This window comes from Synchiropus splendidus, chromosome 1 (genome assembly GCF_027744825.2).
Source record: "Synchiropus splendidus isolate RoL2022-P1 chromosome 1, RoL_Sspl_1.0, whole genome shotgun sequence".
NCBI lineage: Eukaryota > Metazoa > Chordata > Actinopteri > Syngnathiformes > Callionymidae > Synchiropus > Synchiropus splendidus.
The window spans coordinates 70,378,781-70,404,936 of record NC_071334.1 but is presented as its reverse complement, the minus strand read 5'-3'; the positions used below and the strand labels follow the sequence as shown (position 1 = coordinate 70,404,936).

General features: G+C 48.6%; 3 protein-coding genes across 4 annotated transcripts in view; all 3 read right to left on the bottom strand.

Moving 5' to 3' along the window:
• The window catches only part of LOC128770754 (E3 ubiquitin/ISG15 ligase TRIM25-like), a 4,387-nt gene extending 492 nt beyond the window's left edge, over window positions 1–3,895 (bottom strand). Inside the window, exons 1-3 of the mRNA XM_053885597.1 lie at window positions 3,098–3,895; window positions 2,280–2,433; window positions 1–2,217 (exon numbers count right to left, since the gene is read on the bottom strand). The exon at window positions 1–2,217 is cut by the window's left edge and continues 492 nt beyond it. Coding sequence (XP_053741572.1) covers window positions 1,610–2,217; window positions 2,280–2,313 — 642 coding nt within the window. The 5' untranslated portion in view covers window positions 2,314–2,433; window positions 3,098–3,895 and the 3' untranslated portion in view covers window positions 1–1,609. The remainder of the gene's footprint in view (window positions 2,218–2,279; window positions 2,434–3,097) is intronic.
• A 5,612-nt stretch (window positions 3,896–9,507) lies between these two features.
• LOC128768112 (protein NLRC3-like) overlaps window positions 9,508–26,156 on the bottom strand; it is a 45,142-nt gene continuing 28,493 nt past the window's right edge. The window contains exons 10-13 of the mRNA XM_053880777.1: window positions 12,177–12,353; window positions 11,905–12,078; window positions 11,528–11,579; window positions 9,508–11,431 (exon numbers count right to left, since the gene is read on the bottom strand). Of these exons, the coding sequence (XP_053736752.1) occupies window positions 11,543–11,579; window positions 11,905–12,078; window positions 12,177–12,353 (388 nt within the window). The 3' untranslated portion in view covers window positions 9,508–11,431; window positions 11,528–11,542. The remainder of the gene's footprint in view (window positions 11,432–11,527; window positions 11,580–11,904; window positions 12,079–12,176; window positions 12,354–26,156) is intronic.
• LOC128758926 (protein NLRC3-like) lies at window positions 13,209–25,757 on the bottom strand. 2 transcript variants are annotated; one of them, XM_053865437.1, is made up of 9 exons: window positions 24,318–25,756; window positions 24,021–24,195; window positions 22,069–22,197; window positions 20,226–20,286; window positions 19,940–20,126; window positions 16,839–18,606; window positions 16,578–16,751; window positions 14,706–14,882; window positions 13,210–14,424 (listed from the first exon to the last, which is right to left on the bottom strand). In XM_053865437.1, coding segments are annotated over exons 1-9 (2,736 nt in total). In that variant the 5' UTR covers window positions 24,319–25,756; the 3' UTR covers window positions 13,210–14,360. The 2 variants fall into 2 exon arrangements, with proteins under 2 accessions (XP_053721405.1, XP_053721412.1); XM_053865430.1 differs by having other exon boundaries at window positions 13,209–14,882; window positions 24,318–25,757.

The following is a 26,156-nucleotide window of genomic DNA, read 5'->3' as shown; positions in this document are numbered from 1 at the left end:
AGAGAGAGAGAGAGAGCCAGTACATTGGTAGATGAAGATGCTGAGATGTTGGAACTGCCAGGCAGAAGGTGGAGAGGAAGGCCACAGAGGAGATGGATGGAGGTGGTGAAGGAGGTTTGAGAGCAGAGGACAGGGGGAGATGGAGGAGGATGATCACCCCTGAAGGGAGGAGGCCACAGAGAAAGAAGAAGAAAGAAAGAAGACAAAGAAGAAATAGAAGGAGGAGCCCAAAGAGACAAAAGTTTTCAGTTGTTCTTGAAAGTGAAGTTAAATTGTTTTCTTAGTCATCTTCCTCTTTTTCCATATTTTATCTTCATTTTTTCATTCTTCTGTTTTTGTTTTTTCATTTTAAATTTTGCACTTCTAACATGTGCACATCTTCCTTTCTTCATCTTCCTGTCGCAGGCGTCTACGTGTGTCCCTGCTTCTCCTCCCCGCAGCGGTCGGGGTCGGCGGCCGCAGACTTGTTTGTGGCAGCCGTGGATCTGAAATCTGGAGCCTTGACCCCGGACCACTGGGTCAAGAGAGGAACGGCGCTGGTGCTGAGTCTGGACCACTGAAGACTTGTGTCGTGGTCTGAAGCTCTGACTCCCTGAACGCGAGTCACAGTGACTGAGCTTGGGTAAAACAGTCCAGGCGTGTTTGTGAGGACCAAGTCATGTGACCAGTGAGGAGGTCAGTTTGCTGCCGTCCCTGGTCCAGTCCTCACGCACCTTGTTCCGTGTGCACATAAGCTCATGTGAGGTGAGCTCCTCCGCGACGGACTTTATCTGGTTCAGAACACAAGAGCTTTCCGACGATGACTCACTTCTGACTGGAACAACGCTGCACAACACTCGCCGCTGCTGTTTGTTGCTGCAGACAATGTGTTGCCACATGTTTAGCATGAGTCCACTGACCACCCGACAGTGCCTGAGGTGGTGCTTGGTTCTGACAATACAAACACGTAGACACGGGAACCGTGAGAATATCGGCCGTGTTTATTGTGTCAGTAACCTGCAGCTCCAACCTGCTCCTCCACCCAGCAGCAGAAGTGTGATCTGCCGTCCTCCTCACACTGTTGACTAGTTCAGCTTCAGGAACTCGCACGTGTCATGGACCCTGACTCCAGCATGGAGAGGCTGCGTGAAGGTGGTCTGCACTCTGTGGAGGAGGCTCATGGTTTCAGAGACGCTGCAGAGTGATCCAGGTACACGCCCACAGAAAAGACTCCTCTGCTCCACTCCACCTCCCAGTAACAAGGTCCCGTCACAGGCCCTCCACTCAGGACCTGAGCTGAATCTGTCTGGATGAGGAGAGTGCTTTTCTCCCATGAACGTCACTCTGCTGCCAGACAACTTCAGCCTTCAGTGAGCAGTGTTTGGATCCAGAGCGACGTCCCGTGAGTATGTGAGGAACTGTGCTGGGCTCCTGGGCTCTGGAGGGACCATGGAGCTGTGGAGTTTCTTCTTCAGCTCATTCATCTCCTGCTGGAGCTGCTCCTGAAGTCCTCGCACTCCAGCGCCTTCAGTCTCCTGCCAGGATCTGATCTGCTGCTCAACATCAGACTTTCTTCTGGAGGTTCTGGATCAGCTGCTGGAGGGTCTCCTGACTGTCCATCACTGCTTTATCAGCAGTCTCTCTGATGTTCTCCTCCTCCTGCTGAAGCAGCTTCAGCTCCTCCTCTCTCTCCTGGATCCTTCCTCGACTTCTGACCCACCTCTTTCTCTCGCTCTCCTCTCTCTGCTGCGGCCGAGACAATGTGGTGGTCTTTGTGTTGGTCCACAGTGCAGAGGTGATAGATGACCTGCTGATCAGTACCACAGAACATCTCCCTCTCCTCATCACGTTGAGAGCAGGTCCCCTGGAGCTGCTTCTGTCTCCTGAAGGACGGCTCTTCTCCAGGAGGCTGAGACACCAGACAGGCATTCTGCTTCCTCCCAGTGCTGGAGTCACAGGTCACATCTTCAGGTCCAGCAGCTTGGAGTCCAGTCTTCTTCAGCTCCTCCACTAACTCTGATAACATGAGGTTCTTCTGCAGGAGAGGCCTCGAGCTGAAGGACTGTCTGCACTGAGGACACTGGTAGATGTTCCTCTCATCTCCTCTGTCCCAGGAAGCTTCAACACAGCTCTGTCCACAAGGCAGAGCAACTGGATCCTTCAGTAGATCCTGACAGATGGTGCAGAAGAAGGCTTCTCTCTTCAGGTCAACTCTGATCTTCTCCATTTCACTGACGACTGAAACACAAATGACCGTCACTCTGGACTTTATACCAGCTGAAGTGCTGAGTCGTGGTCACATGAGCTGCTTTCATCTGCTCCGTGTTGCTCCATGATTCTTGAAGGTGATCCTGCTCATGGCTTTGATCGTTGCTATGGCGATGAGATCAACAAACGCTGACCTCGACCTGTCTGCTGACCTCCAACATCAGCAGCTTCTGTTCTCTGCTTCAACTGTGAATGAATCCAAGGCATCAAACAGGTCAACAATCATGCTGACATCATCAGCTTCCTGTGGGTCGATGAGAGTGCGAGCAGTAGTTTCTAGTGATGGGTGAAATGATGATCTGTATCTCAGGGATGATGTCCATCATTTATGTCGCCATTTCACCTGTCCAAGCAAATATGCAGAGTGCAGGCTTCTTTTCCTACTCTGTGGACACCTCATATCTGGTTCAGCAAAACCAGTGTCACAAACATTTCCATACATCTCAACAATAGACAGACAGATATCCTTGACTCGTCCCTCAGTGGGGAGAGACTCCTGATAATAAACCCCAGAGCTGCAGATCACATGAGCAACAGCACCACCTTCAGGAAGAGGTGGGGGGCAGGAGGGTGACAGGATGAGCCACCCAAAGCATGTGAAGGAGAAGTATCGCAGGTCCTTCCTTCTGCCTGCTGTTTGATGTCACAACAGAAACCACTCCAAACACATCTGTTGACACCAAACTACACAAACTGTAAATATCGTTTATAACTTGTTAGGTAACTGGATTTTCTCCTCACAGACGAATGAAGCAGTGTCTTATCTGCAGAATGAGGTTGAAACAGAGAAATAAAAACACCTAGAGGAAATAGGTGAAACTCATTTGTTCCACTCCAGAACAGAACCAACCTTTATTTCCGGCCTCTTCACCAGCGTCACCAACATTTCCACACATCACACTTCAACGCTGATCACGATGAGCGCGCGCAGATCTGCTGACAACATGAGCAACACCGCCACCTGCAGGTTGAAGTCGAAACAGCTACAAGGAAACAAAATATGGATCTAAAACACACCTGAGGGGCAAACAATGACACTACCGGCTGCTTTCCGCGCGAACTTGTTTTCAGCACCATAAATAAATATGAGTACAAGACAAATATGCTGACGTCATCTTGAGGCGGGAATCCGCTCCTGACCTTGGCAAGGAGCCAAGAAACTCTGCCATTAGGGTCCTACAGTGAGTCACTGTGTTGGATACTACACGCTGAGGAAGCTCCCTCTTCACCACATTTCAACAGAATACAGTGGAGAAAACACCTACCGCATCACTCGCACAACACCGAGACGTTTACAGAGACATGACAGAGTCTATGGAGGAGACTTTGCTCGGAGCAGCTCAGCCTCCGGTCAGCATCACGGTGGAGCAGGTGGGCGGGGCTACGGAAAGTTCCAGAACAAGCTGCGGGCCATGGGCAGGGTTGCCAGGTTGGGTGGTCTTCCGCTCAACCCCGCTTCTGTAGAACACATATACGGCTGGACAAAATCGCGCTGTGCGGATTCATAACATTTGAGCTGTTTTCCCCAACTTCCAGCAGGTGTTTCGTGATTGGTTAATCAGCTGCCACTCTGAAATGTTATTGGTCAATTTACAGTGAACCAATCAGTGGAGCAACTTCAACCAAAGTACGTTAAGGTAAATAAGATTGAAGTTTTTTTTTTTTTTTTTTTTTTTTAACAAAAAATCTACATAGACATACCAAACAAAACCGTATATTAATATAATATGAAGTATAACATAAGTGAAATAGCTGAGAAAAAACGAAGCAAAAATAAATAAAAAATAAATAAAACAGCATGACAAAACACAAGGGGTTATGGTGTGTGTTTATGAAAAAAAATGTGTAGAAATATATATTTTTATAAATAAAATAAAAAGTTGAAAGCAAGCGTTAATGATCTTACATGTCTTCTGTTTAGTTGAATGTTTTATGGAATTGAAGAATTGTTGAGTCTCAATGAAAAATCCAAGTGAGGAGGGTTTTTTTTTTCCTGCTGTATTTAGATTCATGAATATGGAATTTGGCTAGAATTATTATATGGTTCACAATCAGATATTCTGGAAGTAAATGGTCATGCCAGACAAACACAAGATGTTTCCAAAATATTTGAAAATCAATCATTATTTTGTCGTTGATGAAATCACAAAGCTGCTGCCAGAAGCTCTTGACAGCAGAGCAAAGCCAGATGAGATGTCCAGGTGACTCAGATGAAGATTCACAAAAATGACAGGTGGTACCAATATGTTTTTGAAAACAATCTTTACCAAAGTCTTTGCTTGGATATATTTTCTGAAGACGTTTGAAAGAGACTTGTCTCACTGTGTTGTTTCTCAATGAGGCAACAGTCAGACCTTCTTCCATTGTTCGTCCTCAAACTGTCTCCAATAACAGACACTGTGTGGCGAGCTCCAGATGTCTCTCTGAAATAAACCACCATCTGATTTGTTGATCTTTGAATCGTTTTTTAAACAAGTCCTACCAGCAAATGCATTCAATGGGGGTACTATCTTCCCTGCAGCAATTCTTGTTGATGTTTAAGTAACGTGCACATCCTGGGAGATATAGCACCAAATGACCAAAGTGGCAGGAAGACACTCTTTTGTTTTACTAAAATATCCTTGTTATTCCAGATAACTTAACTATGTGATGAGTGACTTCTTCAAATATATATAATGTAGCCGGATTTTCCAAATGAAATTGAAAATGATTTTATCAGTTTCTTTCAGAAGCTCATTGTCAAGATGAAGGGCGAATGCAGCATGAACCAGTGGAGAGACGCCCTCTGCCTTGGTCAGTAGAACTCTTCCCCTCAGTGAGAGAGCTCTGTAACAAGCCATTCACTTCATTGTTTTCCTGCCTTTTGAATAAGAAGCTCAAAGTTCTCATTGTTTGAGCCTTAATAATGTATTTACTTTAATGTAATTACTTTATCTCCCCCTGGAACTGCAACCTTATCGTGGTGGGGGAGTTTGTGTACCTTGAATGATCCTAGGAGCTATGTTATCGGGGGCGTTATGCTCCTGGTAGGGTCTCCCATGGCAAACAGGTCCTAGGTGACGGATCAGACTAAGAGCAGTTCAGAAGCCCCGATGACAAAAACAAAAACATCAAGGACCGTGACGTCGCCCGGCATGGCGCAGCCGGGGCCCCACCCTGGAGCCAGGCCTGGGGTTGGGGCTCGAATGCGAGCGCCTGGTGGCCAGGCCTCTGCCCATGGGGCCCGGCCGGGCCAAGCCCGAACGAATGACATGGGCCGTCCCTCCTGCGGACCCACCACCCACAGAGGGAGTCATAGGGGTCGGGTGCAAAGAGAACTAGGTGGCAGTCGAGGCCGGGGGGCCCGACGACCTGGTTCGTGTGGACATTCTCTGGCTCTTGGAACATGGAATGTCACTTCACTGGGGGGGAAAGAGCCTGAGCTTGTGCAGGAGGTTGAGAGGTACCGGCTAGATATAGTCGGGCTCTCCTCCACGCACAGCCTGGGCTCAGCGAGGGTTCATGGGAGTTCGCCCAACCAGTCCACATGTGCTTTGTGGATTTGGAGAAGGCGTTCGACCGTGTCCCTCGCGATGTCCTGTGGGGGGTGCTCCGGGAATATGGGGTGCGGGACCCTCTGCTAGGGGCTGTCCGCTCCTTGTATGACCGGAGCAGGAGCATGGTTCGCATTGCCGGCAGTAAATCAGACCTGGTCCCGGTGCATGTTGGTCTCCGCCAGGGCTGCCCTTTGTCACCGGTTCTGTTCATCACTTTTATGGACAGAATTTCTAGGCGTAACCAGGGGTCGGAGGGGATCCGGTTCGGGAACCACAGAATTTCATCTCTGCTATTTGGGGACGATGTTGTTCTGCTGGCCTCATCGGACCGGGACCTTCAGCATGCGCTGGGTCGGTTTGCAGCCGAGTGTGAAGCGGCCGGGATGAGGATCAGCACCTCCAAGTCTGAGGCCATGGTTCTCGACCGGAACACGGTGGTTTGCTCTCTCCAGGTTGGTGGTGAGTTCTTGCCTCAAGTGGCGGAGTTTAAGTATCTCGGGGTCTTGTTCTCGAGTGAGGGAAAAAGGGAGCGTGAGATTGATAGACGGGTTGGTGCAGCGGCAGCAGTGATGCGGTCGCTGTGTCGGACCGTCGTGGTGAAGAGAGAGCTGAGTCACAAGACAAAGCTCTCGATTTACCGATCGATCTACGTTCCCACCCTCACCTATGGTCACCAGCTTTGGGTAGTGACCGAAAGGATGAGATCGCGGATACAAGCGGCTGAGATGAGTTTCCTCCGCAGGGTGGCTGGGCGTCACCCTTAGAGAGAGGGTGAGGAGTTCGGTCACCCGGGAGGAGCTCGGGGTGGAGCCGCTGCTCCTCCACATCGAGAGGAACCAGCTGAGGTGGCTCGGGCATCTGATCCGGATGCCCCCTGGACGCCTCCCTGGGGAGGTGTTCCGGGCATGTCCTACCGGGAGGAGACCCCGGGGAAGACCCAGGACTCGCTGGAGAGATGATGTCTCCGGTCTGGCCTGGGAACACCTCGGGATCCCCCGGGAAGAGCTGGAGGAGGTTTGTGCGGACCGGGAAGTTTGGGCTTCCCTGCTCCGAATGCTGCCTCCGCGACCCGACCCCGGATAAGCGGCAGAAGAAGGTGAAGGTGAAGGTGTAATTACTTTATTATGTATATCACCTTTCCGACGAGGTCACAGTATAAAGTGACATGAAGAACACTCTGCTCCACATTTACAGCAACAGACTTCTCCTCCTGGACCAAGCTTGAAGAGAGCAAATGTTGCTTTGGGACCATGTTTTCACACACCATTGTAATAACTGTTTACATCCCCCCCGTCCGCCAACCCGACAACTGCTTGTGACGTCATCCACGGAGCAGTCGCGGCGCTACAGGCGTCTCATCCTAGTGCTCTCATCACCATCTCAGCGGATTTACACCACGTCAATATGGACAACACCCTGACAGCATTCAGTCAGTATGTGGACTGTCCAGCCAGGGAGAGGAAGACTTTGGACTTGCTGTATGCTAATATCAAGGAGGCAGCCAGCTCTTCACCTCTCCCTTCCCTGGGGAGATGGGACCTGGTCCACTGAACACCATGCTATGTGCCCCTGGTGAGGAGGCAGCCAGCTCTTACTAGATGGGTTCAGAAGTGGTGACACTGCAGGGCTGCTGCCAGGTCACTGACTGGGACGTTCTCTGTGAATCTTGTGGAGACGACGGCGACGGACTGACGGCGTGTATTACCAACGACATACATTTCTGTGTGGACTCCAGTGTCCCAACAAGGACTGTGAAATGTTACCCTAACAACAAACCCTGGGTGACAGAGGACATCCAAACTATCTTCAATAGAAAAAGAGGCCTTTCAGAGCAGGCAGTATGGATGAGCTGCGGATGATTCAGCGTGAGCTGAAAGTGAAGATCAGGGAGGCCAAGGAAAGCTACAGGAGGAAGATGGAATGCAAACTCCAGACGAACAATATATGTGGGAGGAGTGGCATGAAAACCATCACTGGCTACAGACCTCAGAGCAGCAAGGTGGTTGAACGGGTTTTTCAACAGATTGGACACCGAGGCACCAGTCCACCCCCCACCATCAACAACAACAAGGATCCCTACTGCGGTCTGTGCCCCATCAGTGCCCTCGGATCTACTGACGCCTCCCCTCCCCCCGGATCCTCTCCCATTGTCCTGCGAAAGAACTGGACCCCCAGCTCACACCTTCACCCACCTCACAGGAATCAGCTGAGAGCCTCCACTCAGGCAAGGCAGTGGGCCTGGATGGTGTCAGGCCAGTGGTGCTCAAATCCTGCGCCAACCAGCTATGTGGAGTTTTACGTCCAACTGGACTCCTTGGAGACGGTTATGGAGAGAAGCATGCTCCTGAAACGAAGGAGCATCCTGGACAACATCACCCACCCCCTCCATCCGCTCCTGGTCCAGTGCAGAAGCACGTGGTCCAATAGACTGAGACGACCCATCTCAAAGACTGAGCGCTGCAGGAGCTCCTTTCTTCCTGTGGCAATAAAACTGTACAATTCATCCCTGAAAAGACTACAGTGAAGTCGGCACGTTTTTCTGTTCACTCTGTCCTCGAATCTGCTTTTTCTTGCACATTGTTTCTAAGCTCTTTTGTATGGCTTTTTGCACTTTATGATGGTATTTCTTTTTCATTTTATTGTGATATGTTGTGTACAGAGCATGTTATGAACATAATTTTCCTTGGGATTAATAAAGTTTTCTGATTCTGCACAGATTGAAAAAGAGCTTCTTGTAAGCGTATATGACTGTGATTGTTTTTGTCTATGACCAAACGTTTGAAATAGAAACAGACCATTAACCTTTGCTGTCCATCATGGTGAAACCTTGAAATGACTGTCCTGTTTATGCACGCATGTTAATCAAGCTGCAGAACTATGATGTGCACATGGCATATACACAAGGAAAGTACATGTTCACTGCTGACACCTTGTCCAGGGCTGTGGATAAGGGAGACAATGCTGACAGTGAGATACAGACATACGTGGACAGGCATCATTGCCTGTAAGTGCAGACAGGTCAGAACAAATACGGAGAGAAACCAATGCAGATGCAACCATGACAGAGCTCCAACATACGATACAGACAGGGTGGCCTGAAAACAAGAGAGACTGCCCAGTGAAAATACAGGACTTTTGGAAATGTAGAGCAGAGCTTTCAGTGGCGGATGGCATCGTGATGAGAGGGAGTCAATTCGTTATTCCATGCTCACGACGTGAACAAAGGCTTCCAAAGATCCACGAAGGCCACATTGGTGAAGTCAAGCGTAAACGCAGGGCAAGAGAAGTGATGTACTGGCCGAGAATACATCAAGAAAACAGCCAAACAGCAGCCGCAGCATGTCAACCTTGTCTAATCCACAGGCAAAAACAGCAGGCGGAGCCACTCGTGAGTCGCCCTGTGGCCCACAGACCGTAACTGTAAGGTGGGAGCTGATCTGTTTCATTACACAGAGAAGAACTACATCAGATTACAACAGATTATTTCTGAAGTTGGAGGACTGCAATCAACCACGCGCAAAGCAGTCATCAGCTGTCTCAAGACCCATGTGAGCTGCCTCTGCCAGTGAATGGGCTTTCCAACATATTACAGCCAGAACTATCCAAAATCCAAGGGACTGGCAGAGAGCTCTGTGAACGCTGTGAAAAGGATGATGAAGAAAGCACTGGACAGAGATGACTTTCAGAGACACTGGCTGATCTACAAAAGTGCAGAGGGATCGTCTCTGAGGAGAAACCACACAGACCTTCAACTACACACAACGAAGGAAGACTTTGCAGCTAAGGAGACTGTTCAACATGACACAGCAGAATCAGACACTTCTGTCCACTCAGATTCAGATGTTGCAACAGAGTCCGGACCATCAAATGCTGCAGTCAATCAATCAAAGTTGCAGAGACATATGCAGCCACCCACGAGGTTGAATGAAAGTTGTTAAATACTTGCTTATATTGTAAAGAAAAAAAAAAAAAAGGAATATCGGTGTGTGTGTTGCTGTGGATGTTTAGAGCGTGTAGGTCATTTCAAAGCTAAAAAGTTTCACTGAAATATTTCGCAATGGCAGTTTCAGTTGTGTCTGTAATAAGCTGAGGAGACTGGGACGTTTAGAATGTCGTCATATCTTTTTATAGGAGGGAAAATGTGATGTTATGAAGTGAGTTGAACTTCATGACCCAGAATGCTACACTGTGGGAATGAGCATGCGCTGTATGAACCGGGTGGCAGGGGTTGGCTATGGATGCGGAGCTGCTGGGAACAAAGTGGCTGCTGAACACGCCTCGTCTGCTGATCAAGAGTGAAGCGAGACGACACAGTCAGGGAGGACCATGTTGCTCCAACTGCTGTTTATTCTGAGGAGGAAATCCACAGAAAACACTTTTGCTCTTCACCATTAACACTCTTTTCTGCACTCTGGCCAGTGTCACAAACATTTCCATACATCTCAACAACAGACAGACAGATATCCTTGACTCGTTCCTCAGTGGGGAGAGACTCCTGATAATAAACCCCAGAGCTGCAGATAACATGAGCAACAGCACCACCTTCAGGAAGAGGTGGGGGGCAGGAGGGTGACAGGATGAGCCACCCAAAGCATGTGAAGTATCGCAGGTCCTTCCTTCTGCCTGCTGTTTGACGTCACAACAGAAACCACTCCAAGCACATCTGTTGACACCAAACTACACAAACTGTAAATATTGTTTGTAACCTGTTAGTTAACTGGATTTTCTCCTCACAGATGAATGAAGCAGTGTCTTCTCTGCAGGGTGAGGTGGAAACAGCCAGAGAGAAATTAAAACACCTGGAGGAAATAGGTGAAACTCATTGTTCCACTCCAGAACAGAACCAACCTTTATTTCCGGCCTCTTCACCAGCGTCACCAACATTTCCACACAAGCTGAAGTCGTCGGAACTTTAAAGCAGGTTCCTCCATCTCTACCTGCAGTGCAGCAAATCCAAAACAGGTTCTTTCACTGTGGAAGAGTTGAGTCCAAAACGAGGCAAAGTGAGCCGTGACAGAGCTTGTTGAAAGACCTGCAGACATCAAATGGCAGGTTGATCTTCCCACACCATATCAGGAGGCCGTGGTTGGAGGTCTCAGCTGGTGACCTCATCACACCATTTCTCCGTAGCTTCTCACTGAGTCACTGCTGACTTCTAAAAGACATTGTTCAGGTACATGGTCTTGTGTTTGGAACTACCTTGGTGAGAAGAAGAAGATCACATGGTGAGTCAAACAGCCCTGTTCCGACTGAGTCATGAGCATCTGTCGGTTTGCATTCAGAGGAAGATCATTTCAGCCAGTGACATGTGATGAACAAAGTCCACGTGTCCAAAACACAGGCTCCTCAAGTGTCCACATCAAAGGGCTCATATCAGGGTTCAAGTCATGGACACGACTGAAGGCTTCAGAGAGGAAGTGGCATGAAGGAGTCATGGAAAACAAGAGCAAAAGCTGGACATCTGAGCTGTTTGGGGCGTTGAAGACAGAAGCGTTTCCACAGATGAAGAGCTTCTGTGAGGGTGGAGGCTTCTTCTCTGACTGCTGTTGAGGACTCTTTCTCTGTGCTGCTCTCCACTGAGACTCTGCCTCAGAAGAGTTGGAAACTCTCCATGATGACGGCAGCGGCTGCTGAGACTCGGAGTCAGTCTTGACCAATGAAAGAGAAGAAGGTCAAAGTTCATCACCACTGCTGCTCTGTCAGAGACTTGTGAGTCCAGCAGTTCTCATGGATCAAACACTCACTCACACTTCTTCAGGTCAGATCTCTAACCACAGTGGTCCACAGTGTTCCAGCCTGGAGGAAGAAAGAGAGAGAAGGATGAGAGCAGCTCCATGTGACTTCAGATGTTTCAGGACTATGATCTCCTGCTGCTCAGTGGACGGCTCCTTCATGACTGTGTTGATGACAACAAAGATGGATCTCTAAACAGCTGCTCAGTCTCCACTGTCTCCTTGGTGCTTCCACTGGTGTCCAGCAGGAGAACATGTCATGTGCTCAGTTCAGATGAAGAGTCTGAGCAGCGTCTCACACCCACATCCTCTCTGTCTGCTCCTGGATCACATGTTCAGTCTGAAGCTCTGTGGAGCTCAGTCAGTCACTTCTGCTGCTCTGTCCATACCTGAGAGTCTCCAGCCTCCAGTCTGGACTCTCCAGTCCAGCAGACAGCCGCTCCAGTCCTGCTCCTCCTGGATGGTTGTTCCTCAGGTCCAGCTCTCTCAGGTGGGAGGGGTTAGAGGTCAGAGCTGAGGCCAGAGAAGCACAGCCTCTCTCTGAGATCCTACACTGTATCAGACTGTAATGAAGGAGAAACAGTGTTTTAGAGAATCATGAGAGCAGAAGAACCGTCCAGTTGTGGAGAAGAACTGAAGAGAGGAGATGATGTGTTCTGACCTGAGAGTCTCCAGGTGACAGTGTGGACTCTTCAGTCCAGCAGACAGCAGCTCCACTCCTGCATCCTTCAGGTCCCTGTTCTGACTCAGGTCCAGTTGTGTCAGACTAGAGGACGGAGAGCTGAGGACTGAGGACAGAAGGGAACCACTTCTCTCTGACAGTCCACAGTCGATCAGTCTGTGAAAGAGACGAATGTCATCAACAAGTGAGACTTTTTCAATCCTCTATTGTGACAAGACTTTAAAGACTTGATGTGAGGACACACTGAACTCTTTCCATTCAGAAGATCATCATCACAAGTCAAACTCAGTGGACCCAACAGAGAAAAGAGCTCCGATGAAAAAAGGTGTGATTCTGCTCCAATATTATGAACATGAGCTGCAGAGATGATGATTCTATTGGAGCTGATGAACATTGTCCTCAATATCTTCAACATCAAGCCATAAATCCACTGGAGGAAAGTGTGAAGCAGAAATGGAGACTTGAGAGAAACAAAGTCAGACTGTAGTAAAGTAGTAAACACCTGGAGAAGAAGAGAAAACCCAGTGTTTTCTCAGCAACATGACAAACATCAATCAACATGATGGACAAGAAACAGACACTAAACTGTCCATGTTGGTTCAGAAAGACTTGAGAAAAGTTGTTCATTTCATTTGAAAAATCAGAAAAGAAAAAGGAGAGAAAATGAGAAGAAAAAGAGGAAGTGAATTTCTGAGCCAAAGATGAAGTGAAATCTAGAAATGGAGCTGTAACATCAGAAGAATCACTGACGTGTCTCTGAATGTGTTTCCAGATCAATAAATACTGATCAACATGTCTGACCTGAGAGTCTCCAGGTGACAGTGTGGACTCTTCAGTCCAGCAGACAGCAGCTCCACTCCTGCATCCTTCAGGTCCATGTTCCAGCTCAGGTCCAGTTGTGTCAGACTAGAGGACGGAGAGCTGAGGACTGAGGACAGAAGGGAACCACTTCTCTCTGACAGTTTACAGTTGCTCAGGCTGTGAAAGAGACGAGTGTCATCAACAAGTGAGACTTTTTCAATCCTCTATTGTGACAAGACTTGAAAGACTTGATGTGAGGACACACTGAACTCTTTCCATTCAGAAGATCATCATCACAGTATGGTTGGAATATACATGTATTTGGAAAACACTCTCCCCTGACACACACACACACACACACACGTGCACTGCTGTCTTAGTGGGGTCGTCTCATTGACATAACCCTTTCCCCAGCCTCAAACCCTCAACCTACACTGTAAAAAATGACAGTGAAATGCTGCCAAACCATGACATCATAAACATGTCAACAGAAAAACAAGACACTTGATTTTGAAGGAGGGATGCTGAGCTCAGGGTTTTGGCTGCCGATCACCAATACCACACACACCGATTGACAATGAATTTGTCATCGGAATGATGAGACCTTCTGTGTACCTGATGTGAAAACATGAGCCATTAAATAATTTTCATTCAGACACGTTTTAATATCCCACTTCAAGAAGACAGACGTCAAGTGCTGGAGCTTTACATGGCCTGCTTCATTTGAAGGCGCTTCCCTGCGCAGCATTGTCCCCTGCATGTGCTGCCGGATGCTAACTTGACATGACAGAAGCTCCACAGCAGACGTGCTGCTGCTGAGTGAGCAGCCAGGAGGGAGGAGTGGACACGTCTCAACCAGCGGGGCTTCATCAGAGCGCCGGCTGTCACATGTGATCGACAGTGACAGGTAGTGATCAGCAAACACCGATCACGTTGAAATCGGCTGATCATGATTGGTGACCGATCGATCGGAGCATCCCTATTTTGGAGGTATTTTTCACAGAACCACAACAGTTATTTTGAATGTTTAAAAAAACATTTATAAAATATATTTTTTGTTGATATTCATTGATGTTTTACAGGGATAAACTGTAACATTTGACAACATTTATTCACCTTTCATATCTCATGTAGTGACAGTGTCACTCACTAACTAGAGGCTGAAAACAAGAGTGTTTTTCAGCACACATGAAAGAGCAGGCATCATGAAGAGCTGCCAAAGGTTGGAAAACTTGCTTCAACACACCACACTGATCTGAACCCTGATGCTTTGTTGAAGCCAGGACACGACAGAGCTGCAGTGGAGGCTTCACAGTGAAAACCATCGGACTGAATGGAAGCGTTAAAGCTGTGAAACCACCATCAGTGGAAAACCAGGGCTTTCACCTTCTCCTTCAAACAGTGACGTAGCGCATGTGCCTGGCTCCTGTAGGACAACAACTCCAGAATCACCTGATACTGACTGTGACGTGACTGTGTCCATTGTGGATGTGGGACACATTGGGGTCATTCAAAGTTCACACATACAAGTCACATTTCATTAGAAATATGAATGGATGTTCACAAAAACATTGTTTTCTCTCAAAGAATAGTGACTCTGAGTTTCTCCTCTGAGACCAGCTGCTTGAATCCAGTGAGGCTTGCAACTGGACATTCCAATGCTCACCACAGATGAGGACAAAGAATGAGGAGATGATGTGTTCTGACCTGAGAGTCTCCAGGTGACAGTGTGGACTCTTCAGTCCAGCAGACAGCAGCTCCACTCCTGCATCCTTCAGGTTGATGTTGCCACTCAGGTCCAGTTGTGTCAGACTAGAGGACGGAGAGCTGAGGACTGAGGACAGAAGGGAACCACTTCTCTCTGACAGTCTACAGTCGCTCAGTCTGTGAAAGAGACGAGTGTCATCAACAAGTGAGACTTTTTCAATCCTCTATTGTGACAAGACTTTAAAGACTTGATGTGAGGAGCCACTGAACTCTTTCCATTCAGAAGATCATCATCACATTGTGGTTGGAATATACATGTGTTTTGGGAAACTTTGTTCTCATGAGGATTTTCTAACAGAGGCAGCACAGACAACACACACACACACACACACACACACACACACACACACACACACACACACACACACACACACACACACACACACGTGCACTGCTGTCTTAGTGGGGACACCTCATTGACATAACCCTTTCCCCAGCCTCAAACCCTCAACCTACACTGTAAAAAATGACGGTGAAATGCTGCCAAACCATGACATCATAAAAATGTCAACAGAAAAACAAAACACTTGATTTTGAAGGTATTTTTCATCCAACACAGAACAAAGCAAAACAGTGAACGAAGTGAAAAGAATCCATTTCTTTGTAGAAGCTCCAGGTTGCTGCAACTTGGACAGAGAGCAGCTGTAATGCAGGGGAGTCAAAGCGCTCCTCAAAGGGCGGCAGGGTGCAGGCTTTGGTTCCAACCAACCAAGAGGAGACCTTCTCACCAACCAGGTGTCTGAAGGCTGGAATCACTTGATTGACAGTCTGGCGCTGACACCTGATTGGTTCACCTCTTTGTGTTTGCTGGGTTGGAACCAGAACCTTCTGTGGATCAGTTTGACTCCCCTGCTGTGATGCCAGAAACAGTCCAGTCAGACTGTCATGACAGAACTGCACTGTTGAATGATGGGTAATGGAGCTTTTTCTCATTGATGTTTTACAGGGATAAACTGCAACGTTTGACAACATTTATTCACCTTTCATATCTCATGTAACTCACTAACTAGAGGCTGAAAACAAGAGTGTTTTTCAGCACACATGAAAGAGCAGGCATCATGAAGAGCGGCCAAAGGTTGGAAAACTTGCTTCAACACACCACACTGATCTGAACCCTGATGCTTTGTTGAAGCCAGGACACAACAGAGCTGCAGTGGAGGCTTCATGTGTCTCCATGGCAACAGTGAGGTGGCATCACTCTCAACAGTCAACTCAGTGACGGAGCCTTGAAATGGAACTCAACAGTTCCCATGATGCTCTGCAGCCCAGTGTTGATGAGCTCCAGCGATGGAGGTGGATCAGGCGCCTGTCACGTCCTTGGTCTGATGTGAGCAGGCTCAGTCTTGGCGCCATGAAGCTCCTTCACCTGGAACAACCCTTGTTGTATCCATCCACCTGTGATGGTGGACTGGGCTGCTGAGCATCATGGGAAGCGTTCAGGCTCATTTCAAGGCTCCGTCACTGAGTTGACTGTTGAGAGTGATGCCACCAAGAAGTGTGTTATTTTCCCAGAGAAGAGCGGAAACACAGCTGACACGATGGACAGCCTTCATGGATCCACGCTGCTCTCTGAGTGAGACATGAAGAAAGGATCCAGTCTGGAGTCAACATGATGTGGAGGTGAAAAGAAGGTGAATGTTTTCTCCCTCGGCTGCAGACGTCCATCACACCTGCCTCTAGAGGGAGCTTCAACTGTGAGTGACTGAGTTTCTCCTCTGAGACCAGCTGCTTGAATCCAGTGAGGCTTGCAACTGTACATTCCAATGCTCACCACAGATGAGGACAAAGAATGAGGAGATGATGTGTTCTGACCTGAGAGTCTCCAGGTGACAGTGTGGACTCTTCAGTCCAGCAGACAGCAGCTCCACTCCTGCATCCTTCAGCTTGTTGTAGCTCAGGTCCAGTTGTGTCAGACTAGAGGACGGAGAGCTGAGGACTGAGGACAGAAGGGAACCACTTCTCTCTGACAGGCTCCACCCTCTCAGTCTGAATAAAATGAAGACGCAAATCAAACATTCATGTTCAGTTCACATCATCAGAGATGTTTCTGGTTACAGTGTTTGATCCACTTACTGAACGTCTTTTGAGGCTTGGAGCCCCGGCAGCAGCCTCTCAAGAACCTTCTCTAAAACAGAGCAGTTCTCCAGGTCAAACACGTCCAGATCTTCCTCTGAGGACAGTAAGATGAAGGCCAGGCTGGACCACTGAGCAGGAGACAGCTGAGCTGTGGAGAGAGCTCCTGATCTCAGCAGTTGATTCACCTCCTCCACCAGAGAAGTGACCTTCAGTTCACTCAGACAGTGGAACAGATTGATGATTCTCTCTGGAGACACTTTCTCACTGATCTTCTTCCTGATGAACTCTGCTGTGTCCTGATGGGAGCCACTTCCTGTCTGGGTCAACAAACCTGGAAGGAGCCTCTGGTTGGTCTGCAGAGAAAGACCCAGGAGGAAGCGCAGGAACAAGTCCAGATGTCCATTTGGACTTTCTACAGCTTCATTTATTGCTCTCTGGTAGAACTGTTCTGGATGTTTGGTTTCAAGTGTTTGTTGTGAGTCCAGCAGATTGACTCCAGAGTTGAAGAACTTCAGGTGGACATGAAGAGCAGCCAGAAACTCCTGAAGACTCAGGTGGACGAAGCAGAAGACCTTGTCCTGGTACAGTCCTCTCTCCTCTCTGAAGATCTGTGTGAAGACTCCTGAGTAAACTGCAGCAGCTGTGATGTCGATGCCACACTCTGTGAGGTCTGATTCATAGAAGATCAAGTTTCCTCTCTGCAGCTGCTCAAAAGCCAGTTTTCCCAGAGACTCCATCATCTTCCTGCTCTCAGGAGTCCAAACCTCGTCTGTCCCAGCTCCTCCATGGTACTTGAGCTTCTTGACTTTGGCCTGAACCACCAGGAAGTGGATGTACATCTCAGTCAGGGTCTTGGGCAGCTCTCTGGTCTCTCTGCTCTTCAACATGTCCTCCAGAACTGTGGCAGTGATCCAGCAGAAGATGGGGATGTGACACATGATGTAGAGGCTTCGTGAGCTCCTGATGTGAGAGATGATGGTGCTCTGCTGCTCATCTCTGAACCTCTTCCTGAAGTACTCCTCCTTCTGGAGGTCAGTGAACCCTCTGACCTCTGTCACCCTGTCCACACACTCAGGAGGGAGCTGATTGGCTGCTGCAGGTCGTGTGGTGATCCAGAGCTGAGCTGAGGGAAGCAGGTTCCCCCTGATGAGGTTGGTCAGCAGGACATCTACTGAGGTGGACTCTGTAGCTGCTGTCAGGACCCGACTGTTGAAGTCCAGAGGGAGTCGACACTCGTCCAGACCGTCCAAGATGAACAGAACCTGGACTCCTTCAAAGCTGCTGAGTCCTGAGTCTTTGGCTTCAGGAAAGAAGTGATGAACAAGTTCCATTAAACTCAACTTCTTCTCTTTCAGCAGGTTCAGCTCTCTGAAGGTGAAAGGAAACATGAGCTGGAAGTTCTGGTGGGCTTTGTCTTCAGCCCAGTCCAGAGTCAGCTTCTGTGTCAGGAGGGTCTTCCCAATGCCAGCCACGCCCTTCGTCAGCAGGCTCCTGATTGGTCGCTCTGTGTCAGCTGAGGCTTTAAAGAGGTCTTCTGGGCTGATGGTAGTTCCTGGTCTGGTCTGCTGCCTGGTTGCTTCTTCGATCTGTCGGACCTCGTGCTCCTGGTTGACCTGCTCTGTGCCCCCCTCAGTGATGTAGAGCTCTGTGTAGATCTGATTCAGAGGGGCAGAGTTTCCTGCTTTAGCGACCCCCTCAGACACACTGTGGAACTGCTCCTTCAGCCTCCTCTTCAGTCGCCCTGCACAGTCAGCAGCAAGACTTCCTGAGTGAAGAGAGAAGTCACATGATCAGATGAGTCAAGCTGCCAGTGACTCTCTGACACACACAGAATCAGCATTTCTTGGCTCCGTCAAGGATTTCAGGAACATTTGGCATGACTCATCTGAAGAACAGCTCAGTGCACATCACTCAGGAGTTTTGGGGGCGTGAGGAAGAGGAGAGCTGAGCCTGCGATGAAGGAGGCACAAGCAGGAGGAGATGATGGCATCATCCGCTCCGACCACCTTTCACTGTGAGGCCAAGGAGAAGAGGCTGAGTTGGATTCATGGAGAAGTGATGAAGACACTTGCTGTCTCACAAACACATTCAGACCTTCCAGTGACATGTGTGGAGGCACATCAGGCCCAAACATCATCATCATCATCATCGTTGTCAGGACTGATGGGGATGTTTTGGGGGGGAGTCGTCTCTTCCAGTCAGGCTCAGGCATCTTCTCAAACATCTCATGAGGAGAGACAGAATGGTGGCAGATGGTGCTCATGCGCAAACGTCATCTCACTGGTCATGTGACACATTTGCAACGTCTTCGAGGAGAGCGTGGTACGGAGTCCTGGAAGTGACATGCGTGTGTTGGTTTGTTTGTTTGGAGGTGACACGCACGACTTTATTGTTGTTTGCCGGAGATAACAGTGATCTGGAGACCATTTTTATCTGTAGATACACTGGTCAATGTCAGCGCCTGCGCAGCTGCCTCTCTGGCAGAGCGTTTAGTGCACGTCCTCCACTGGAAGCACCGTGTCTCCCATGCCGTCGAAACTCTCCGCCAACGTAGTCAGTCACTGTCTGCAGGTCTGTGTGCGCTTTCAACACCCTGCTCAAGTGCCTTCCACTTGATTGAATGATAGCAGACGTGCCCGTTATCTGGGCACAAAAAAAAAAAAAAGTCATGCATGTGACTTCCAGGACTCCGTAGAGTGGAATCAACATTCATTCAAGGCAAGCTTTCTTTCCAAACCACAGCTGCAGAAGCGGCGAAGCCTTGGCGCAGCGTGGCCGAGCTGCTGGCGACACCTGAGGAGGAGGGACCAGTGGAATCACCTGGATCAACCACCCCACTTCATGTCTGTCTTTGACTCGGCTTCATTGTCTTGAATTGATGTCAGTCATGTGTCGCTCCATGTATCACGCTGTGTCATGTTGTGAGATGTGCGTTTGTTGTCGATGAAGAAAAGAACAACAAGTTATTGTAGAAGGTGAAGCTGGAGGGAGATCTTCAGCTTCAGATGCTGGTTCTTCTCCTTCAGACGGACTCATCGATCTGATGCACACGTGTCCTTCATCTTCATCATGTTGGAGATGTTTGAATAAGTTCTTACTGCTCCACAGACGCTGGGCCAGATCCTCCTCCTCCATGTTCCTCAGCAGGTGAACTGTGATCTTCAGGAATTCTTCCCTGATGCTCCTCCACTGCTCCTCTTCCTCAGTCTCTGGAGGTTCTGGCTCACCTGGACTCAGGAGCCTCCAGACTCTGCTCACATAGCTGAGGAACTTCTCCTCCAGCCGCTGGAACAGAATCGGAACAGAAGAAAGTCAGATGATGGAAATTGAGACCCAACAGAAGGAACCTCTCAGATGAGAACCTTCACTTGTCCATGCTCATACCTGCCGTGCAGAGTCCGGATGTTGCTGACCACTGAGAAGCTCAGAGCTCTGATGGTCCTCTCTGTGGAGAAGAGATGAAGTCAGACAGTCAGTAAGCTCTGGTCATGTTGAAGGCTCTCGATATCAGCGTGGAGACAATTGAATGCTATGTTTTATATGATACTCCAGTTGGGTGTTTTAATCCCACAACATAGAGGGACTGAGGCGCCGCTCTCCGCTCCACATGGCTCCCTCCTGCTCCTCTCACAGCAGCATGAAACTAAGTCCAGGAGAGATGTTTCCCACACACTCCGTATCTATTGTGGCGGAAGCAGCGCAGGTTCAACAACGCTGCATTCAAACATGACAACAGCAGACAGAAACGGACTCAATGACAAATGTTGAGTATTTCAATAACAACAAAGAATCAATCCACACAGTCGCAGGTGCACCGGTGTGCGCTCAACAGTCAACCGGTGAGTTGGTGACTTCCTGCTCCAGCACCATCATTTCTAGCGGACCACATCAGGCACTTACGCACGCGCGTCAAATGTCTAATCTCCAGATTTGACTGTTAAACAGAGGCTATTTTGACAACTATTACGCCATATAACCAGCAAACACCATTCGTAGACCTTGCACATGCACGTTTCTAACATCCGGCTCCAGTCCCGGGACGTCCGGCGGACCGCATCAGGCAGTGACAGGCCTGGCTGCAGCCTGGAGCATTGAGCTCACGGGTCCTGCCCACTGAAGCCACTCAACGTTGAGTTCAGCCCGTCTTCAACGTGAGCACATGCCTATGAACCATCAGGCCTGCATCTCAAACAGGCCACAACACTTCAGCCAAGTGCTCCACAACACTGGAGGTGAGAGAGACTTCTTGAAAGCAGACCTTTGGATATGACCTTGTCATTTTAGATGACATGTCGTTGTGATGCAGCAGGTCGTACAGTTCGGGACCCAACGTTAAATCTGTCATGTCATTCGTCTCTCTATCAATATTTTCCAGTGTGATGTTAACCGGGCATGACATTCATGAGTTCGCCTGGCAAACCTGTTGATACGTGGCGTACGTGTTATATTGCATATGGTCTCGTCATTTTAGATGTCGAGTGGAATAACATTGGGATGAAATACGTCATGATGATGTCGACACAAGATCTGTATTGGTCAGAATAAATGATGTTTTCATGATTAAAAGTCCGATATTTATTGCACGTCGTAACAAAAATGAAAATGTTTTCAATGTGATGATTCTGTCTGCTTATTTTTTTTTTGTCTATGTAGAGACACATAACCATCTGGAGATGGGGTTTGATCCCCAAGAAACAAGAAACAAGCAGCCCAGGACTTTTTCTTTGTCCATTCTGCACCTCCAAAGAGGCTCATTATACGGTGGACAATCATATTAAGGGCCTGTCTACCGTGAACTACAAAGGTACTGGACATATTGGTGGATTTGTCCACTTTCTCACATGAGAATTGAAGTCTAACTTGCTCACTTTACTGTTCTCTCTTTCACAGTTTACAATCTTGAAGTCTTTGCTTCATTTGAAATATATATATATATATATAAATATTCCCACTCCTGATGTTTCATGGCGGTTTTATGTAGCGGGCACAGGCACTTCTCCAGGCTGCAGCCAGGGTATCTGGCTCTGGACTACAACTGTGAACACATGAACGTTTGAAGAATTGTGGCTGCGTCGCCCCCTGCTGGTGTGGTGAGTCACTACATTGTAGAGTGGACAGAAGTGATTTGACACGTGCGCAGGTGTGGGCGTGGCCACTTTCCTGGTCGAGAGGAGACACACCTCTGTTTTCATGAGTCACTGTGTCCGTGTGGAGCTGAGAGTCTCACCTCGGACCTGAAGACTCCGCTCCTCCTCGGAAGTCATTCAGTCTAAACATGGAGCCATCACTCTTCAGAGACACACAGCTGGGCCCAGGTCCAGGTCCAGGTCCAGGTGCTGCTGGCTGCAGCTCAGACCTTCAACACAGCAGTTGCAGTGAGAATGAGGATGGAGGAGAGACAGGAGCTCTGACCTGGAGGACAGTCCTCATCTCACCTCTGAGCTCTGCTCCCAGCTCCTTTAGAGGGGGGAGGGTCTCCCTTCTCTCTGCCCCGAGTCTCAGCAGAGGCGTCACCTTCACACAAACACGACATGAGATTCTCTTCTATCTTCTCTTCCCTGCTGGAAGTGATCCCATCCCTCTGTTCTCCACAGCTGCTCTGAGGTCGGGTCGCGGGGGCAGCACCAGAGCAAAGTAGCCCAGGCCTCTCTCTCTCTCTCCCCAGAACCCTCCTCACTTCTGAGGGTTGCACTTTGAACACAACATGAAGACCTGAACCCCCTCAGCATGTACGAGGTCTCCTCCCCCATCTACAACGAGCTCTACCTCTTCGACTCCAATGGCAGCCACATCTTCACCCAGAGCCTGACCACCGGCGACCATCTCTACAGCCTCACCTACACCGGTGCCGGCCACCTGACCACTTCAGCAGGAGACTTTCATGAAGCTTCTTGAGCTTGTGATCTTCATGATGGACCAGTGCAGCGGACCTCTCCATCAGAGTCCACTGATCCAACTGTCTCCACTGACCTCACCACTGTTCCACCTGTCACTAGATCAGACTTTCAGCGTCATGATCACGTGACTCACACAAGTTCCATCAGCCTCTTCACATGTGTTTGTGTCTTATATTTGATGTGGGAGATTGTGTCGTCACCACCAGAGTTTTCTGCTCATGATGTGAAGGAAAACAGGCGTCCAGTGGAACAACCCTCAACATGTCTCAGACTGATGAAGAAACCAGTGACTCAGTTGTGTATTGACGAGTGGTGGGACTTTAACCAGTTAATTATGATTCATTAGTTACAACAAAAAATGTGTTACAATATTATAATTGCATTCAATAGTTTTAATTTAATTTAACAGGGAACCTTTGCGAGTGCAGGAGTTCCTGCTCCACTGATGCCACTGATGCAGCAGACACCTGGCAGCTAGGATGAGAACAACAACAACAACCATGGAGGAATCCTCCCTGAACCAAAGCAAACCAAAGCATCTGTTGGCTTTGGTTCAGGGAGGTTTGTCACTCCACAATGTCCAGGGTTTCCACCACTCTGGATGGACTGGACATTCTGATCCAGATGTTTCCAAGACATGAAAAGAGCTTCAGTTGAACTCCGCTGAGATCAAGACTTGAACAGAGCTTCAGTTGAACTCGGGTGAGATCAAGACTTGAACAGAGCTTCAGTTGAACTCAGCTGAGATCAAGACTTGAACAGAGCCTCCATGGTGGTTTATTGTCAAACTGAGGCAGAATCAACAATATGTTGTTGTCTAAATGTCTGTGTGGCTCCATCATACCACATTCATTCACACAGAAACATGTGGCTTCTTCTGGCAAATATTCTGATACCATTCAACTGAGATGAATTGAGATGAATTCATGACATTAATGAATTAATGTCTGTGGGACCAAATCAGAGGAGCAGCCTTTCAAAAGTCTGATATCTATTGTGCTCAGGAACCAAAGCCAAACCAATATTGAACTGTTGAACCATCTCTAACTGACGTCTAACGTCTGTGCTCATGTTGTTTTCTTTCACATCTGGAGAGACGCACGTTTGAGATTTGGCCACAAGATGGCGCCATTCGTCGGCTGTGGATTTGGGTCACGTCACAGTTTCCTGATCAAACTTCCTCAGGGAAACAATCTAGTCAACAAGTGCGTCTTTACTCGGATCCTTGGATGTGAAAGGTGACGTCAGACTCACGAGGCTCAAGTCAAACCAAGTCACTGACCTGTCAGCGAGGCTCCCCTCCTCAGTCTCGGGTCCATGTCGGAGCTCAGTTGTTCCGGTCCAAAGTTGTGACCTCAGATTGTGTTCGATGATCCACAGCAGTGAGTCACCGTGTGTGTGTGTGTGTGTGTGTTCCACCACCGCCTGGGTGATCGGAGCTCGAGAGACTGGAAACACTGGAGTGAAAAGCAGCCTTCAGATCAGACGGGAATCGAACCGCGCCCTCTGGTTCAGCGCGTCTCTTACATGTCACGTCAAGTGAACAATCATTCATTCATTCATTCGACACAGGTCTTACTGCAGGTGTGTCCACAGGGAAGAGTAGCAGGATCCCTCAGGAGCTCCAGGCAGGAGGAGGAGGAGGAGGAGGGCAAGGATTCCCTCTGCAGATCAACACTATCGACACTATCCAGCGCTTTGATTTGGAGTCACATGACTGTGCCCAAATCTGGTCCGACCTGTTGGTGCCACCTATTTTCAGACTTCCTTGAAGCAGCCTACAGGTGTGTGGTGGTCTCTCAGACCGTGATGGCACCGCCTGGTGAAACTACAGCAGCTGATACTGACAGTGAACAACGTGTTTATTATCCAGATAGAACACACAACACTCAAACAATACAGACGCCACCTAATGTTCAGTCTCAGCATGGCGTCCATCAATCCCATACACAACATTCCTCCCCACTAAGATATGTTGTCAACAAACAATTTATCTATCTATATCTTTATACTTGTACGTAGAACATATTGACCATTCAACTAGTAACTATACTGAAACAATACTCCTGATGACTCAACATTGCATCTCTATTTGAACTATGCCATGTGAATTTACTCATCACGGTAACGAGCTGCTGGTTTAGTGATTCTCACAGGATGGCGTCTAATTTGTGCCGTCATCCCTGTCTGTCTATCCTTCGTAGGTTCACTAATCTGACTGCTCTTAGGTGAATCAGTAACTCCAATCCATACATCCTTCTTTTCAGAGTGAGTTTTCTCAGTGTTAGGCTGTGGATCACTAGCACTGTGAGGCAGTAACACTGGGCCTATGGATGGGTGCACTGTTGTGTCCTGAGACTTCAACTCAGACTCTGGGCGTGTCAACATCTGATCAACATGTCTTTTCCATACACCTGGTTCTCCCACATTTACCTTGTATGACACTGGACCTGTCTTTTCCAATACAACCCCTTGTGACCACTTCTCTTCCCCCCCTCCGATAGTCGCGCACCAACACTGACTCCCCAACAACAAAGTGTCTGTCCTTAGCGTGTTGGCGCTGTAGTTGTTGAGCCTCCTGTGACCTGTGTACTACCCCAGCAACACTGGGTTTCAAACAGTCCAGCCGCGAACGCAGCCTGCGTCCAAGGAACAGCATGGCTGGCGATTCCTTTGTCGTGGCGTGGGGGGTGTTGCGGTAGGTCAGCAGAAATGAATCCAGACGTTGCACTGCACTGGTGCCGTACCTTTGGAGGATTTCAATGCATGCGTGAACGTTTGCACAAAACGCTCAGCCAAACCATTGGTGGCAGGATGATATGGTGCAGATCGAATGTGTTTGACTCCATTTAACCTCAGAAACGCACTGAAGTCTTCTGAACAAAACTGAGGTCCATTGTCACTGACAAGAATGTGGGGGGTGCCATAGCGACTAAGAAGTCCCCTCAGCACTTGAATGGTCCTGTTAGCTGTGGTACTGTCCATAATATGCACTTCAGGCCACTTGGAATGTGCGTCCACAGCGACCAGGTACATATGTCCTTCAAATGGACGATCTGTGAATCAATGCCGGGCCACCATACATAACTGCGTGCCAAGGACTTCATCCTCACCACACCTGGATGTGCTGCGTGTAACTCCTTCAGAACGTGGGGGCGCAGTTTAGGTGGAACTATCACTCTCACACCCCACATGAGACAGTCCTCTTGTATTGTGAGATCATGACGACGCAGTATATAGGGTGACAGCTTCTCATCTTTTGCAGCTGGAAAACGACCCGTCGAGACCATTTCTAGGATTTGAGACCAAACGGGATCAGACTTGGTGTCACGTGTGATTTCAGAGTCACTAACTGGTAGCATGTCCAGCTGTGCAGTGTAGAACACCTCTACTGCGCTTGGTGTCTCGTGATGGACAT

Coding starts and splice junctions, on each gene's coding strand:
- LOC128758926 (XM_053865430.1), bottom strand. Junction 18,607..19,939: donor GGCCCAGCGTCTGTGGAGCA/GTAAGAACTTAT, acceptor CTCTTCACTCAG/GAAGTCTTGCTGCTGACTGT. Junction 16,752..16,838: donor CAAGCCTCAAAAGACGTTCA/GTAAGTGGATCA, acceptor CATTTTATTCAG/ACTGAGAGGGTGGAGCCTGT.